This window comes from Euprymna scolopes, chromosome 3 (assembly GCF_053919585.1).
Source record: "Euprymna scolopes isolate OS-2025 chromosome 3, ASM5391958v1, whole genome shotgun sequence".
In the NCBI taxonomy this organism is placed as follows: Eukaryota; Metazoa; Mollusca; class Cephalopoda; order Sepiida; family Sepiolidae; genus Euprymna; species Euprymna scolopes.
In genome coordinates this window covers 186,340,518-186,357,716 of record NC_136484.1, presented here as the reverse complement: position 1 = coordinate 186,357,716, position 17,199 = coordinate 186,340,518, and the positions used below count along the sequence as shown (strand labels likewise).

Genomic DNA, 17,199 nt, shown 5'->3' with positions numbered 1-17,199 from the left:
CCTGCCATGGAAATAACGATAAAACAAGGATAAGCTCGCAACGTCTCTTCTGTGGGAGAGAGGTTGCAGGGTAGAGAAAAGGGCATCCCCCACAAAGCCACGAAGTCTATTTTGTACTCTGTCAAGGCAGGATAGGCTGTTTTTAGCAGCTCCTGCCAGATATGCCGTGTCTATAAATTTAATTTGTTTGTCTCTCCCCTTCTCCATGTCCCCCCTCTTTATGACGTTGTTGTCACCCCCTCTCTCTCTCTCTCTCTCTCTCTCTCTCTCTCTCTCTCTCTCTCTCTCTCTTTGTGACGTTGCCACACTCTCTTTGTGACGTTGCCGCACCCTCTGTTTGTGACGTTGCCGCACCCTCTGTTTGTGACGTTGCCGCACCCTCTGTTTGTGACGTTGCCGCACCCTCTGTTTGTGACGTTGCCGCACCCTCTGTTTGTGACGTTGCCGCACCCTCTGTTTGTGACGTTGCCGCACCCTCTGTTTGTGACGTTGCCGCACCCTCTCTTTTTGACGTTGCCGCACCCTCTCTCTTTGTGACGTTGCCGCTCTCTCTCTCTTTGTGACGTTGCCGCTCTCTCTCTCTTTGTGACGTTGCCGCTCTCTCTCTCTTTGTGACGTTGCCGCTCTCTCTCTCATATATATATATATATATATATATATATATATATATATATATATATATAAATTCTGTTGGCTCCGTCTCTCTTTATATCTTTGGCTCCGTCTTTTCTATTGTTGCCTTCTATTTTGTTTGATCTCTTTTGCAAGTATAGTACGTGTGTCTGCTTTTTTATCTCTATTTCTGTTTGAAATCAGTTTTCTTAAATCTTTGGCAGTTATTTTTTAATTAAATTCTGAAATTTCTCCGAATTCTATGAATATACAGCTAAAACAAAATTCGATTGTTTATATTAAATTATTTGCTTAGTGAAAACAAAATATAATGTTCTCTTAATGTAAAAATGTTTTTACTTTCAAAATATTTTATTTGTGCATTCACTTCATTATTTTTTTTTAATTTGTCGATCTATTTCGAATGGTGAAGTGTACATATGTAATACGTATATAAAATAATCGAGTCAAATCTTAATTTAATCCTACAATCTAGGTTTTGTTTCATTTTTTGTTATCAAAATGTTTATTTTCTCAGAATGCAGCGTTAGATATTTGTGTTCACTGAATCATATAAAGTAGGTATTGTTGCGATAGTAAGTAGCAAAAAGGGTTTAGTGTTATGTTATCATATTTATACAAAACGAAAGCAAAGTAGGTTTTGCTTCCCCAATAAGATTAGAAACTAAAAGATTACATAGTTAATTTATAAAACTCGGAATGTCTGTCCCCATTTTTTCTTTTTCCAAACTGCATCTCCTTCGAAACGCAATGTCGCAGAGCGGCCCGAATCAGGTCAAAGGATTGCATTTTTTTTTTTTTTTAGCTTTCTTTATGGGTTTTATCCGGTCCAAAAAAATGGAACTTGACAGGCCTAAGTCGACTTAACATGTTATAATATTCATGCGCAAATACATATACGTTATAATCTATTAATTTCAAATTAATTTTCATCGATCTGACGCTAGTTCAAACAGTAACGACTAAGACTGGAGCGCTGTATGTTTTGGTTTCGATTTAAATTGATGGGATCCAAGTCATTCTTTTTTTAATTTTGAAATTACTATATATTGAGTACAATATAATAATCGATAGTGAATTGACCCTGACATAATAAATATGAAATCCGAATAAATTAAAATATAATGAAGCTCACTAAGGGAACTCGTTTAGTAATAGACGTATGTGATTGTGTGTTGCTGTATTTGTTTGTTTGTTGTGTGTGTGTGTATATATATATATATATATATATATATATATACTTTATTTAGTCACATGAATTAATATAATTTTATGCGTAAATTTTTCAGTATTCATTTCAATAGTGCTCGATACATAGGTAGAGCTAGGTAAGTTATATATATATATACTAGACCACCCGTGACCCGTTGGGTCAGTACGTTATATTAGCTATGGAATTCATGTATGAGCGTGACACTTGTGGCATAAAGAAAATAGTTTTTTTTACATAACAGAAGCATTTCTATGAAAGTATATTAAAATGAAAAAAGAATATAGATAGATTTCTATGAGTCGTTCTGTTTATTATAATTGTTATTTTTTTTTAAATTACAGTTACTGAATTATAAGTGGTTGGTCATACTTATAGGTAAATATGCACTGAACAGGTATCATAATCCTTATTATAGTTAAATTCAAATTTTGATATATCATCTTTAAAATGAAATTGTTAGTTGAAAGTACAGAATAATAAAAAAAACACTCTCCACATGTTAATAATGGCTTTTTAAATAGAAAATGAAAATAAAATGTAACTTTTTTCATTTAATTTAAGCAAACATTCAGTACCCATTGTGTAAAATATTTAATTTGTATGTTAATAATAAGATCAATAAAATTAAGACAATTCTTTTCTATTTACATTTTTTGTACAATTAATTTTTTTTTAAAGAAAACTTTTCTTATCCTTTTGCTTAATTGAGACTTCTTATCTCTAACTCTCTTATATCCAGATTAATTATATTAATCAATTTATTTTATTGAATATGTATCGCTGAAAAGCACGGGTGCTTAAGCACTTATTGTACAGAAAATAAATATTGTATTCATATGCTAATAATAAGGTCACTAAAACTAAGACAATACTTTTCTATTTACAACATTTTTTGTACAATTTGAGTGTTTTAAAAAAAACTTTTATGTTTTCCTTTCGCTTAACTATCCAGTTTACATCGCTCCCTTTTTCTCTCTCTCACACATACACGTAACTATTTCTCGCGTACGTAACGAAAACAGAGGGAGTAGGAGTGTTGAAATCTATGAGAGTGAAAGTGAGGTGTTTTCTTTCACCGCCGCTGCTTCTATTAATAATGAGTGTTGTTTTTTAAAAGGGAGAGGTTTTTTTGAAACTGCGACAGACTTTACGAAGTTGAATGTTTTTAGCCGTTAAAAAAAAAAAAAAAACTACGGTTGATTTTATAAAATTATTTATTTATAATGACATGAATTAAAGATTTCTCGCGTACGTAACGAAAACAGAGGGAGTAGGAGTGTTGAAAATCTATTAGAGGGAAAGTGAGAGGTGTTTTCTTTCACCGCCGCTGCTTCTATTAATAATGAGTGTTGTTTTTCTTGTTTGTTTACTTTTGTTTTTTTAAAAGGGAGAAGTTTTTTTGAAACTGCGACAGACTTTACGAAGTTGAATGTTTTTAGCCGTTAAAAAAAAACAAAAAACTATTTGATCAAATTAAATGAAATTGTTTGTATTAAAAGCGATATAAAAATTCCGGAATTGGAATAACGGATTGAAGACGTTGCTATTTACGCATGCGCAACCGGATGTTGAAAACCGGAAATCTGATTGCAAACATACAAGATCCATAGACTTTTAGTATTATATAGATATATGTGTGTGTGTGTGTGTGTGTGTGTGTGGCAACTAAGCGACACGGAAAATTCCACGTTTCATTCTCGTGAGAATGAAACGTGGAATATTCTATGTAGCTTAATTGCCATATATATATTTTCATAACTTTATATATATATATATATACACACACACACACAGTGGATAATTATATGTTAAAAATTATATATATATATATATATATATATATATATATATATATATATATATATATATATATATATATATATGGTTGGAAGTGTGCGTAATAAATTTATTCTTTTCTGAAGTTCGGATTGATATTATGAAAATAATTTTTCGAAGTAAATCAAGTTCAATTCGTGTAAATGCTTGGATTTATGAAATTATTCTGTGAATTCTCCAAGGAACATATATTTGTATCTGTCATATATATATATATATATATATATATATATATATAATTAATTACTACGTGCATAAAAGTCATCTATATGCGCGTGTGTGTGTGTATATATATATATATATACACACACACTTCTATAATTTTTTTTTTTTTTGCGTATTGATATTCATATTAAAACCCTTTTTCTATTTATTTAAAAAGAAAATATAACTTTGTCATATCTAGCTCGTTTAATTACATTCACTAGCAAAAATTCTAGCTATACTCTTTTAAGCAACTCGGTGATGGTGCACGGGTTATTTATTTAAAGCTTTTTTAAACCATTACTATATATTGGGTCAAATATAATCTACAATATGAATTTTAACTGTCTGTTTAAATGCATGTATGTATGTTTGTGTATCTGCCTAAAACTTTCGACAATACCGACGGATTTTTATGCGATTGGTATCGTCTTGAAGCTTAACCCTTCGGACGACAAATACCGAACAATTGGCTAAATACATTAATTTCATCACCCTCAACTGGGTATTTTTCTACAGGTAGGGGTCGCTTTTTTCGCCAATATTTTCAAGTCTTTTCGATTGTGTAGCCTTAATTTAAACCTTCGCCACTTCCTGTTTGGCGATGGGCGCAACAGCAAAGACGTCACTTATTTTCACGTTCTTTTCCTCTTTCTCGGTACGGGTTCGAGCCTGCATGCCTACTACCACTTTTTTATTTTGCTCAACACACACCTCCAAACGCCGAGCACCCAGGCTATTTTACGAACGGGCAATGCCGGGCAGCCTGCTAGTGTATATATATATATATATATATATATATATATTCAGATAGAGCTTCATAACAAAATACAACAACAATAATAAATAATATATATATATATATATGTAATGCATACAAGATAGCTTTCTATTACTTTTTAGTGTGATTCCTTATAAAGCTCAATTTAAAATAAAATAGTGTGCATAATTTGTCTTCGATCAAACAGATTCGATACAAGCTATTTTTTCATGTTCATGTCGATAAATTCGTGCATATGATTTTATGTTTACAAGCCGAGATATCCGCGCTTCGCACAGGACTTTGCTGTACGCTCGGGTACCCGCTTCTCGTGCATACTTGCAGGATGTAGATGTAAGAGCAAATACTTTTTGGTGTGCACCATCTCTAGGTGGGAGTTTTTATAAACAGCCGCACTAAATACAATCTTCGCCTTGAAAATGGTGAGCACCATCCCTAGGTCGGAAACCATCATATCAGGTTTGGTCATGATCGATCCTATGGTTTGGGCTGTAGAAGAGTTGCACACACACACACACACACACAGGAACGCTACTACTTTATATACAGAAGATGGTGTGCACCATCCCTAGGTGGGAGACCATCATTATGCCATATTGGGTCATGATCGGTCCAATCATGTGGGCTATAGGAGAGTAACCTTAACCTTGAAAAATAATGTACACCATGTGTAGGTTGGGACCATCATCATGCCAGGTATGGTCATGATCGGTCTAGTGGTATGGATTGTAAGAGAATTGTACACACACATACACGAACTCTACTACTTTATATGTAGATATGGTTTTATATATTTATGATTGTGTTGACTTCATCTTGACTTTTAACTTTTCACTTATTTTTTTCCTCACCTGTCAAAAATTTGAGTTGAAAATGAAATTAGACTAGTTCAAGATCTTTCCCTTTTTATTTAATTTTTTTTTTAGATTTTTTTTATTGGCGCAGATTCATTTTCTATTTTGCAAGCAACATTTTTTTCATTGTCATATATAATATATATATATATAACAAGTGGGGGGGTCAAAAATAATGCCTCCTATTTTATTCTGCCCGAATCGATCAGAGGGGATTGCAAATTGCATCGTTATGATGACTAAATTGATGCATTTATAACCTTACAGTTTCATCTCTCTGTTGCAAATATTTACGTTTTGAGACTCTAAGAAAGCAACCAATATTATGGACGTACGTCATGGATTTCCTTACAAAAGTGCATTCAGAATGGTGGTAACTATATGGAAAAATAAATTCTGGCGCACAAAAGATTGCTCGTTTTAATAGTACCACTCCTGTCTCCATAGCTTTTCAAGCTTATGAATTAAAAGAAATAGCATGCTATGCAATTGTCCATTCCAAAATAGTATTATTTCATGATAAAAAATTGGCAGAAATAATTGCTCGATTACAGATTGATGTTTTGAGGGTGCAATCTGGAATATTTTTTCAATAATTATTACATTACACGCTTTAGTCGTATTGCAAACTATTGAGCTGTTGCATAAACTTTTGTGCAACCGTAAAGAAATTTATATATAATATATATTAAATATAATAAATATATGTATGTTATGAGTAAAATAAAATTGGTAAATATGAAGATTAGAAATCATGCAAAGGCGAACATTTTCATAAATATTTGTATAGATTTTGTTTTTAATGTGAAATAACATAATAATTTCCTCAGTTAAACAGCGTCGCCAACCATGAAAGTCATAGATCGTAAGTCCTAATTTCTAGTTTTGTCCTACTTTGGACTCCTCAGTAGAACATATCCGAACTCAAGATTCGAAACCCAAGTTACTTGCGTGTGGGGCGAGTACCCTGCAACGCCACCACATACAAGAATTTCTAATAATTAACACAGATCGAAAAAACCACGACTAAATTCGACTGTAGGATATTCCTACTTCTTAACATGAGGTATAGTCACGCAATCACTAAGAACCCAAATCGATATCTTACAGGTAAGATTTTGTACTCGTTCGGAGGATGTCATCCAACAAACTTACCTATTGAGCAAATTAATATTAGATATTTTAAGACTTTAGTTCTGTAGCTTTCATGGTGTGTTTGAGCTGTGGTGATTGATTGTGGAAATAATTACATGTTGTCGCTATTTTCAACTCGGACCTATACGTTTTCAGCTACAGTCGTAGGAACAAATAAAAAAAACCTAAAATCTGACTCGGCATTTAAAATTTTTTCTTAAGTGAAATAACGCATCCCAATAACGTATTACATTATGTTTCTAAAGTCGCTTGAAACTCTGTCTGGTCACCTGTATATTTGATGTCCTCTTTTCCGCGTGGAGCATTTTTCTCTCTCCATGCACACTAGTTTCTCACGTCTTCTCTCTGCTTTTCTCGACCATGTGTTCTTTTTTTTTTCTTCGCATTCACGTCAGCTCGCACACATTTAGTAATTTGCATATGTGCTACAATACTGCTGCTGCTAAATGTTTTATGTGCGCGCCCGTCAAATCCAGTTGAATTTTCATTGAACGTATAAACCATAAGTTTCAAACTTTTCTTGTTGAGTTGAACTTCCCTGTAATTCACGTGTTCACATTCTGAGATTTGATTCTTAATAGAGTTTTCTTCACTTTCAGGAATTCTAACCCTCCGTCGGTTCCTTGACCGAGAAGTTGTCCCTCGTTACACCCTGCAGCTCGAAGCATTTGATGGTCTCCATACAGCTACAGCCATGGTGCAGATCAACATTTTGGATATCAACGACAACGTGCCCATATTTAACAAGACAATCTATACGTTTGATTTGCCCGAGGACCTACCAGTAAATTCTACCATTGGTAGCATTTTAGCTCAAGATAAGGACGAGGGTGTGAATGGAACTGTGTCCTATCACTTACTATCTGACTGGGGCAAAAACGTCTTCAGCTTGGATTCAAGAACGGGCACCTTCAAGTTGAAATCTCCACTGGACTTCGAACAGGTAAGCAAGAATATGGAATTTAAAGATGAAATTCTGGAGTCATTCTTGATATAGAAAAATCATTAAAATAAATGATGGCAAAAGAAATAAGTTTATCATAGTGAAAAGAAAAATATCCAATTTTGACTATTAAATGTTGTTGTCTTAATCAAAAATTATCAGCATCAATCCAGTCAAAATTTTTGCATTGCATATAATTCCAGGTAAAGAATGGTAGTGTTAATCCAGTCAAAGTCAGGTTGTCCTCCTCTCGGGTCAAGACGAAAATCTGACTGAAATCTGTTTCAGCATATTTTTATACAGTGATTTCGATACGTGATTCATTCGTTCCAAACTTCCCTGACTATAAATATAATCGTCTCATGTCTTTGTGGTCATCCTCTGTACAATTATGTAAAAAATATTGCATCAAAATTATTTAATTTCTTGTTCAAATTTCAACTCTGGGTTATATAGTAGACTAGACTCTCAATTCTTCGTTGAGCAACTAACAAAATAGTAATTAAGACCATGCATACTAGTTGCTGTTTTGTAGAAAGGTAAAATGAACTCCCCGGACAGAATAGTTCTGCACTAATTTCGTGTGTTCTTAGATTAAGTCAAATTAAGATATAATGCTACTAAATTTTATATCTAGAATCCTTATTGAAATTTTTATTCTAAATCCATTACATGGTTTTGATTCTATAAAATATTTAATTTTTAAGGCTTAAGGAGTCTTAAGAAGAAATTGTATGACTATTGATCACCTTTGATGCAATTTATTTTAATTTATATTTTTAAATGAACTTGCTCCCCCTTAAAATCTCTTAAAACATTCAGAAAATCTCTAGTGAACTTTCGAAGCTCTATTTATGATTAAGTATATTTTTATCGCAGTAATTATTTAAAATCGATTTTCTTTCACTTAGACATTTTACTAAACTTATTAGTTCGATTTGTGCATATTTCCGGTTATCTCAAGTGGTCACCCGCGTATGTAGTAAATTTGACCAAGCTTAACGTATGTGACGTCCAGTTTTTCAATATAAGTAAAATTATGCTGTTTCAAATTTTTCATTGTTTCTGTATCTTTTATCTTTTATTGTAAATATTTACAATTTTAATCGATATTTAAGCAATTTTCTCATTTTCAGTATCTGCAATTGAATGACGTTTGAATTTTATTAAAAATAAATGTCAGTCTATTTATGTAGAAGATAATTATAACAGCAAAAATGCAATTTGAAAGGTTTTATAAATATACAAGTGATATTGCAATTTTCGTATTTTCATTGTCTGCGTTGTTTCTCTCAATATTTTTTTTCTTTTTCTTTTAGAATGGAATTTTAATGTTTTGACAGTTATGTTTTCAATATACTTTTTTGAAACTATGAATTATAAGTTTTTTTTTTTGTTTTTTTTTTTTGCTTGTTTGTATAAATAGTGAGATGGACGAATGTTATATTAAAATGAAGTTTGGATCTGAATAAGCTATCTCCAGTCAAGCTTTCAATTTCACACATGATTCCAGTGATCCGGAAATTTTGTCTGTCCTTTTGGATTATTTTATATTCCAGAAGATGAGTCTCAGCCGGATTATTTGTAAGCGTTTGTTCTTTGGTTAAAAACCTAGAATGTGTTATGATTAGAGCTGTGACAACAGCATATTCTTTTCATTGTTTTGACTCTTGAATATATATCCGTAATATCTTATGTTTTTATATAGACGGATGTGGTTCTCGGTTGATTAACTGTGTGTAACTGTGTCGAGGGACAAAAGAATGAAAAGAATATTCTATTGTCTCAGCCTTAGTTATAATTTGGCAACGTTCCAAGGAAGAAAACCACGTTAACCCATTACTTGCTAGCATCCAATTCGTGGGACGCTCAAAAGCATCTACATCTAAGTTTCATTTGATTCGGCCGCCAATGGGTTAATGTTCATTTTCTCCAGCGCCATTCTTATCAAAGAACCGGAATTTTGAAAAAAAAAAAAAAATTGCATCTATGTATTAAATAGTTTACCACTGTCGGCCAAGTTAGTAAATAAAAATTGTTTTGGATTATGTTTTCTTCAAAAATTTTATATCGTCAATAATAAGGTTTAGATTTGGAAGGATTACAATGGCTTCATAATCTAACGTATCAAATATTTATTATTAGTTTTATTACTAACCAGCAGAGCGTTACGACTATCGACCAGAGAAAAAGCTTATCATGCATATGTATGCAGAAGTGTAATTATGTATAGAAGTGAGAACTGGCCAGTTAGGGTTGAGGATATGAGTTGCATGGAGAGAAACAATAAGAATGATACGTTATATGTGTGATATGAGTTTGAAAGTGTCTTAGATCTGGTGACCTCACAACATTAAATTTGGACAGTACAGGAAGATGTACGCAGAAGAGACTTCAATGGCACAAATTCTTGGGTTAGATGTAGAACAATTTAACTACCAGTTCACAAGGGAAAACCATAAGAATGGATCTCAGAGATAAATATCTAAAGATCTGGCCAGAGATAATTTACATTTGAAGTCAATTTCAAAGTTTTTAAACCGAATATAATGAGACTATTTACAAACTGTATGTAGAAATAAATATAAATTATTTATTAGCGAAATATATACAAATCAATATACATTATTTATTTACAAAATATATACAAATCAATATCCAAACCATATGTATAAAAGATCTCTCAATTTTTGTTAAAGTGACGCAACTAGGGTTGATATCCCACCAAACTGAATAACCAATTTTTTTTTAATTTGAAAGATAGTTCGTTTGTACTTTAACACCTTATTTATTTCTTACGTCATAATCGCATTGACACATCAGTTCTCATCAGATTATTGAAGTTAAGCAATCTGTAGCCTGGCCAGTAAAGAATGGGTTAAGATATGGGAATACCAGGCGTTGTATGTAGGAAGATGTTGACACTTCCGACAGCCCATGCATTACACCTGCCCTCCAGCTGTCTTGACCCTGTCCTGCTACTCAATCAGGTCTATTAAAATGGGAGAGTGAGTCTATCTCTGTGCAAACCATCTCCATTTTAAACAAACTCCCAGCACATCTCTAGAATGCTTAGATGGTCTTTGTTGTTCCGACGGACGAACTTTATTTATGTGCCTCTTTCTCTGTTTAGGTACAGTTATACACCCTATTGGTGAGTGCAATGGACCAAGGACCGCTTCCCTGCAGTTCGACTGTGACGGTGTATATGAATGTCAAGGATGTGAATGACAATGGACCCATCTTCAGTCCAAGCACTTACACTACAGCCGTTTCCGAAAATGTAACGATTGGTACATCCATTCTAACCGTCTTTGCCAGTGACGCAGACACAGGTAAGTAGATCTTCTGGATGTATTTTTCCTAAATGTTTCGAACAAAGGACGTTCAAAAAGTAATACCTCCTATTTTTATTCCACCCGAATGACCCAGAGGGCATTGTAAATTACATTGTTATAATGCCTGAACTTGTACCTTTATGACTACAAAGTTTTACTTCTGTTGCAGATACTGACGGTGTGAGACTCTAAAAAACAGCCCCTGTGATCGACATGCGTCAGATACAAAGTAATTGAATTTCTAGCAAAAGTGCATTTAGAATTGTGGTGACTACATAAAAAAAGCGATTACTGTATAGTCAATTGAGTACACTCTTTAATCCTTATTCTCGAGTGGCATCTGGGCTTTGAGAAGTGGTAATGCCTATGTAAAAAATAATAATAATAAATTCCGGAGTAAAAAAGGTTGCTCATCTTAATGGTAGCAATCCCATCTTCGTAGCTCTTCAACTTTTTGAGTTAAAAAAAAATTAGGTGGATTTATCTTTAGAACAACCCTCATACTAAATTATCTTTTTTTTTTTTTTTTTTTTAAATTGATTTCCATTCAGAAATTTTGAATGCATTCACTAGCAAAAGCTATTGTCACTAGTCAGTAATAAAAGGAAGAATTATAAGCTATAATTTTCATGTTATTATAATGGTGATTTTGTGCCTGTCTGCAACTAAAACTTTCAATGCCAAAAAAAGCAGAAAGAACTGATGAAAGAGTTGAAAGGTTAAGGCCTGGCCAGAAATAGGTTAGGTTGGAAATCAATTAAATCTGTCCAACTAATATCAACATCCAGCAGATGATGAGGATGCATTAATCAGTGGGATATCATTCTTCCTACATCTTACGTTAATAGGTATAATAGTCAAAATCTACTTAACAGATAGAAACAGACAAAGCGGAACATAGGTAACGATGCACATGTAGGTGTTTGAAAAGATGGATCGAGAGACGCATGTGTTGATAGATATAGACTTGTATTTCATCTTGCATTAGTTTTAAATGTATAATTAATAATTTAATCTTGAAAATGCGTAGGTTAGGTATTATGCCAAGCAATATTGACAATCATTTGTTTTTAATTAAGAAAACTGTGGAATGTTTGCCAGCAGATTGCGCGAAGTCTGACTAAGTCTGTTCGCATCTCAGGTGACATTGTTCTAGTGTTAGATTGGCCGCCATCCCATATTAATTTCATGGATATTTTGCTTGTTTAATTCAAGTGTCATGAAATTTGGCTTGAACGAAATTTAATGCATTTTTTTTTAACCTGCAACGCTTCCTTTTCTTTCTTCTCTCCCTTTCTTCAATACAGATATATTTTTTCCTTGTTTTTTTTTTTTTGTTCTCTTAGAATTAAATCACATTCTGTAATCTTTTGTTCTCAAAGTGGCAACTTGTCGATTTTCAAAGTATCAGAAGAATAATGAAACCGGCTCAGAAAATAATCTTTAAACGAGTTGCACACCTCAGCTTTGCCGTGAAAATTTTCAAAAACAATAACAAATAAAGTAATAACAGATATCTTTTTGATGCGTCCATTCAATCTACGCGTTTAATGGCGGAAATTTCAACCCTCAATGTGAGATGATAAATAGACAAAGCTTATCATGCAAACGTAATACTTTTATTTTATATGAATGCGTAGCTTTGAAAATCCTATTTCAAGTTTAAGAATGACAGACTAACGAAACGTTATTTGCAACCTAAGCGTAACTGAAGAATTAAATGCGATTTCAAACCTAAGTATGGCATAGCAAAGAAAATGCAATTTTCAACATAAGCATGGCATGGCAATAACGACTCAAATATGCTTGAAGTCATCTAAAAAAAAAAAATGCATCCATTGCAATTTTTTTTTTTTTTTTCAAAAAAAATTCCATTTCAAACTGAAGCGTGGCAGACCGATGAAACCGCTATTTTGAACTTAAGCATAACAGACTTAAAAAAACCTCATATGAAAATGGAAAAAATTCAATAAACTTGAGAAAGTAGAAGGTTGCTGAATTCTGGCCATTGTTTTATAGTTTAGTAATAATCTTTATTTTCTTAAAATTAGAATATTTCATTTTTTTAGGAGAGAGAGAGCGGGGGGCTTTTATTCTTAAGCCTCAACCTGACAAAGTAGGCAACCGAACGAGATGGCATGAATGCATGTTAAGGATTTTAAATAGAAATAAAGAAAATGATTTCAAGTTTCCACGTTGCCCTTCGTGTTTCTAATCCATTATTCATCCATGAATGCAAATGCATTATCGATGTGAATTATGGAATCGAGCATGCCGAGTTCAAATCCTTGCAGAATATTTGTAGTCATTTACAACTGAAAACTATCAAGGGAAATCTATATGATTCACTCTAAATCCGAGCACTGTGTGGTATAGCAAGTTGAATTCGATTGTATACAAACCGAGAACATCAACAATGATTGCTTTGCATAATTATTACGATTTCTAATTTGTATTTTTTTCTGGACATTTTGAATACCATGCTTCTTGTTTACAGGAAAAAGAAGCATATAGCTTTCCGCTCTCCCTCCCTCTCGTTTTCCCGCTCTCTCTCTCTCTCTCTCTCTCTCTCTCTTTCTCTCATTCGTGTTTTCTCTCTCGCACTCTCTTTCTTACTGGCTATTTTTCTTGCTCGCTCTTTTCTGCATTCTCTTTTTTATTCTCTTAACTTTTTGCTCTCTCTGTCTTTTGCGCGCTATGTCGCTCCCTTTTACTTCGCTCTCTTTCCATTCATCGGTCTCTCCTTATGTTTCCTGCTCCCCCCCCATTTTCTCGCTTCTCCTCATTTTCTCTCTCTGTCCTTTTTATTATTTCTCTCTATTTCATTCTGGTGATTTACATATTTGCATCTTGCATGCAATTTGTATGCAGTTCACTGTAAATACATCTTGCACAGTTTCATTGCAACTGCCGATCACCCCATACCATGTTTATCTCAATTGCTGAATCTTCTGCTGTCGGATTAAGAATTTTTATTTATTAAAATCAAAACAATTTTTGTTTGCTTTTTCACAACTTTTTACCTTTACTCTTCAATCTAGTTTTTTATTTCTTTTTTTTTTATTCTTCATACTTTTCTCTTTTCCCCCGCATCCTCCGTCTTTTCCCCGCATCCTCCGTCTTTTCCCCGCATTCTACATTTTCTTTCTCCTAGCTCTCACACTTCCTCCTCCTGTTCTTTAAAGTCACAAACTGTGAGTTTGGTATGCTCTGTTCTTTCTCGTGGACAACTCCATAAAGTTCACTAATCAAATCTTTGCAAAAGTTAGGCATCCTCGCTTCAACTATGGAGTAAATAACCAGCTTGATTAAACTTACAAACTTTCGTTGTACAACGAGTTTAAGTCAATTTTCAAATTAACTCCCTCGTCCTCTACTGACAATGCAATTGCTTCTAGCCGTCCTCTCTCTCTCTCTCTCTCTCTCTCTCTCTCTCTCTCTCTCTCTCTCTCTCTCTCTCTCTCTTTCTTTCTCCTCTCTCTCTTTCTTTCTCCTCTCTCTTTCTTTCTCCTCTCTCTCTTTCTCCTCTCTCTCTTTCTCCTCTCTCTCTTTCTCCTCTCTCTCTTTCTCCTTCTCTCTCTCTCTTTCTCTCCTTCTCTCTTTCTCTCCTTCTCTCTTTCTCTCCTTCTCTCTTTCTCTCCTTCTCTCTCTCTTTCTCTCCTTCTCTCTCTCTACTTCTTTCTCTCTCTCTACTTCTTTCTCTCTCTCTACTTCTTTCTCTCTCTCTACTTCTTTCTCTCTCTCTAATTCTTTCTCTCTCTCTACTTCTTTCTCTCTCTCTAATTCTTTCTCTCTCTCTAATTCTTTCTCTCTCTCTAATTCTTTCTCTCTCTCTAATTCTTTCTCTCTCTCTAATTCTTTCTCTCTCTCTAATTCTTTCTCTCTCTCTAATTCTTTCTCTCTCTCTAATTCTTTTTCTCTCTCTAATTCTTTTTCTCTCTCTAATTCTTTTTCTCTCTCTAATTCTTTTTCTCTCTCTAATTCTTTTTCTCTCTCTAATTCTTTCTCTCTCTCTAATTCTTTCTCTCTCTCTAATTCTTTCTCTCTCTCTAATTCTTTCTCTCTCTCTAATTCTTTCTCTCTCTCTAATTCTTTCTCTCTCTCTAATTCTTTCTCTCTCTCTAATTCTTTCTCTCTCTCTAATTCTTTCTCTCTCTCTAATTCTTTCTCTCTCTCTAATTCTTTCTCTCTCTCTAATTCTTTCTCTCTCTCTAATTCTTTCTCTCTCTCTCTCTCTAATTCTTTCTCTCTCTCTCTAATTCTTTCTCTCTCTCTCTAATTCTTTCTCTCTCTCTCTAATTCTTTCTCTCTCTCTCTAATTCTTTCTCTCTCTCTAATTCTTTTTCTCTCTCTAATTCTTTTTCTCTCTCTAATTCTTTTTCTCTCTCTAATTCTTTCTCTCTCTCTAATTCTTTCTCTCTCTCTAATTCTTTCTCTCTCTCTCTAATTCTTTCTCTCTCTCTCTAATTCTTTCTCTCTCTCTCTCTAATTCTTTCTCTCTCTCTCTCTAATTCTTTCTCTCTCTCTCTAATTCTTTCTCTCTCTCTCTCTAATTCTTTCTCTCTCTCTCTAATTCTTTCTCTCTCTCTCTAATTCTTTCTCTCTCTCTCTTATTCTTTCTCTCTCTCTCTTATTCTTTCTCTCTCTCTCTTATTCTTTCTCTCTCTCTCTTATTCTTTCTCTCTCTCTCTTATTCTTTCTCTCTCTCTTATTCTTTCTCTCTCTCTCTTATTCTTTCTCTCTCTCTCTTATTCTTTCTCTCTCTCTCTTATTCTTTCTCTCTCTCTCTTATTCTTTCTCTCTCTCTCTTATTCTTTCTCTCTCTCTCTTATTCTTTCTCTCTCTCTCTAATTCTTCCTCTCTCTCTCTAATTCTTCCTCTCTCTCTCTAATTCTTCCTCTCTCTCTCTAATTCTTCCTCTCTCTCTCTAATTCTTCCTCTCTCTCTCTCTCTAATTCTTCCTCTCTCTCTCTAATTCTTCCTCTCTCTCTCTAATTCTTCCTCTCTCTCTCTCTAATTCTTCCTCTCTCTCTCTAATTCTTCCTCTCTCTCTCTCTAATTCTTCCTCTCTCTCTCTCTAATTCTTCCTCTCTCTCTCTAATTCTTCCTCTCTCTCTCTAATTCTTCCTCTCTCTCTCTAATTCTTCCTCTCTCTCTCTAATTCTTCCTCTCTCTCTCTAATTCTTCCTCTCTCTCTCTAATTCTTCCTCTCTCTCTCTAATTCTTCCTCTCTCTCTCTAATTCTTCCTCTCTCTCTCTAATTCTTCCTCTCTCTCTCTAATTCTTCCTCTCTCTCTCTAATTCTTCCTCTCTCTCTCTAATTCTTCCTCTCTCTCTCTAATTCTTCCTCTCTCTCTCTAATTCTTCCTCTCTCTCTCTCTCTCTCTCTCTCTAATTCTTCCTCTCTCTCTCTCTCTCTCTCTCTCTCTAATTCTTCCTCTCTCTCTCTCTCTCTCTCTCTCTCTAATTCTTCCTCTCTCTCTCTCTCTCTCTCTCTCTCTCTAATTCTTCCTCTCTCTCTCTCTCTCTCTCTCTCTCTCTCTCTAATTCTTCCTCTCTCTCTCTCTCTCTCTCTCTCTAATTCTTCCTCTCTCTCTCTCTCTCTAATTCTTCCTCTCTCTCCCCCCCTGTCTCTCTCTCCCCCCCTGTCTCTCTCTCCCCCCCTGTCTCTCTCTCCCCCCCTGTCTCTCTCTCCCCCCCTGTCTCTCTCTCCCCCCCCTGTCTCTCTCTCTCCCCTCTGTCTCTCTCTCCCCCGCTGTCTCTCTCTCCCCCGCTGTCTCTCTCTCCCCCGCTGTCTCTCTCTCCCCCGCTGTCTCTCTCTCCCCCCTGTCTCTCTCTCCCATCTCTCTGTCTCTCTCTCCCATATCTCTGTCTCTCTCTCCCATATCTCTGTCTCTCTCTCCCATCTCTCTGTCTCTCTCTCCCATCTCTCTGTCTCTCTCTCCCATCTCTCTGTCATTTTCTTTCTCTCTTTGTCATTTTAATTTTGCTTTTCAATTTTTATACATATTTATTTTGTGTAGGAGAGGGAAAGAGTGTGTAAAGTAAATTAGACTGAATTGAATAGCAAAATTAAAATTGGAAAGAGAGAAAGAAAATGAAAGAGAAAGAATGACAGGGAGAGAGATTGTGGTTATCAACTGGGTTGAAACGAACGGGAAATGGAGACATTTATTTTGAGTAGGAGGGAGAAAGAGAGAGTGTGTAAAGTAGAGTCTCCATTTCCCATTCGTTTCAACCCA

General features: G+C 34.4%; 1 protein-coding gene across 1 annotated transcript in view; it reads left to right on the top strand.

Annotated features, from left to right (window-relative positions):
• The window catches only part of LOC145260380 (cadherin-related tumor suppressor-like), a 736,127-nt gene that overhangs the window by 568,799 nt on the left and 150,129 nt on the right, over window positions 1–17,199 (top strand). Inside the window, exons 3-4 of the mRNA XM_080118334.1 lie at window positions 7,276–7,619; window positions 10,753–10,954. Coding sequence (XP_079974460.1) covers window positions 7,276–7,619; window positions 10,753–10,954 — 546 coding nt within the window. The remainder of the gene's footprint in view (window positions 1–7,275; window positions 7,620–10,752; window positions 10,955–17,199) is intronic.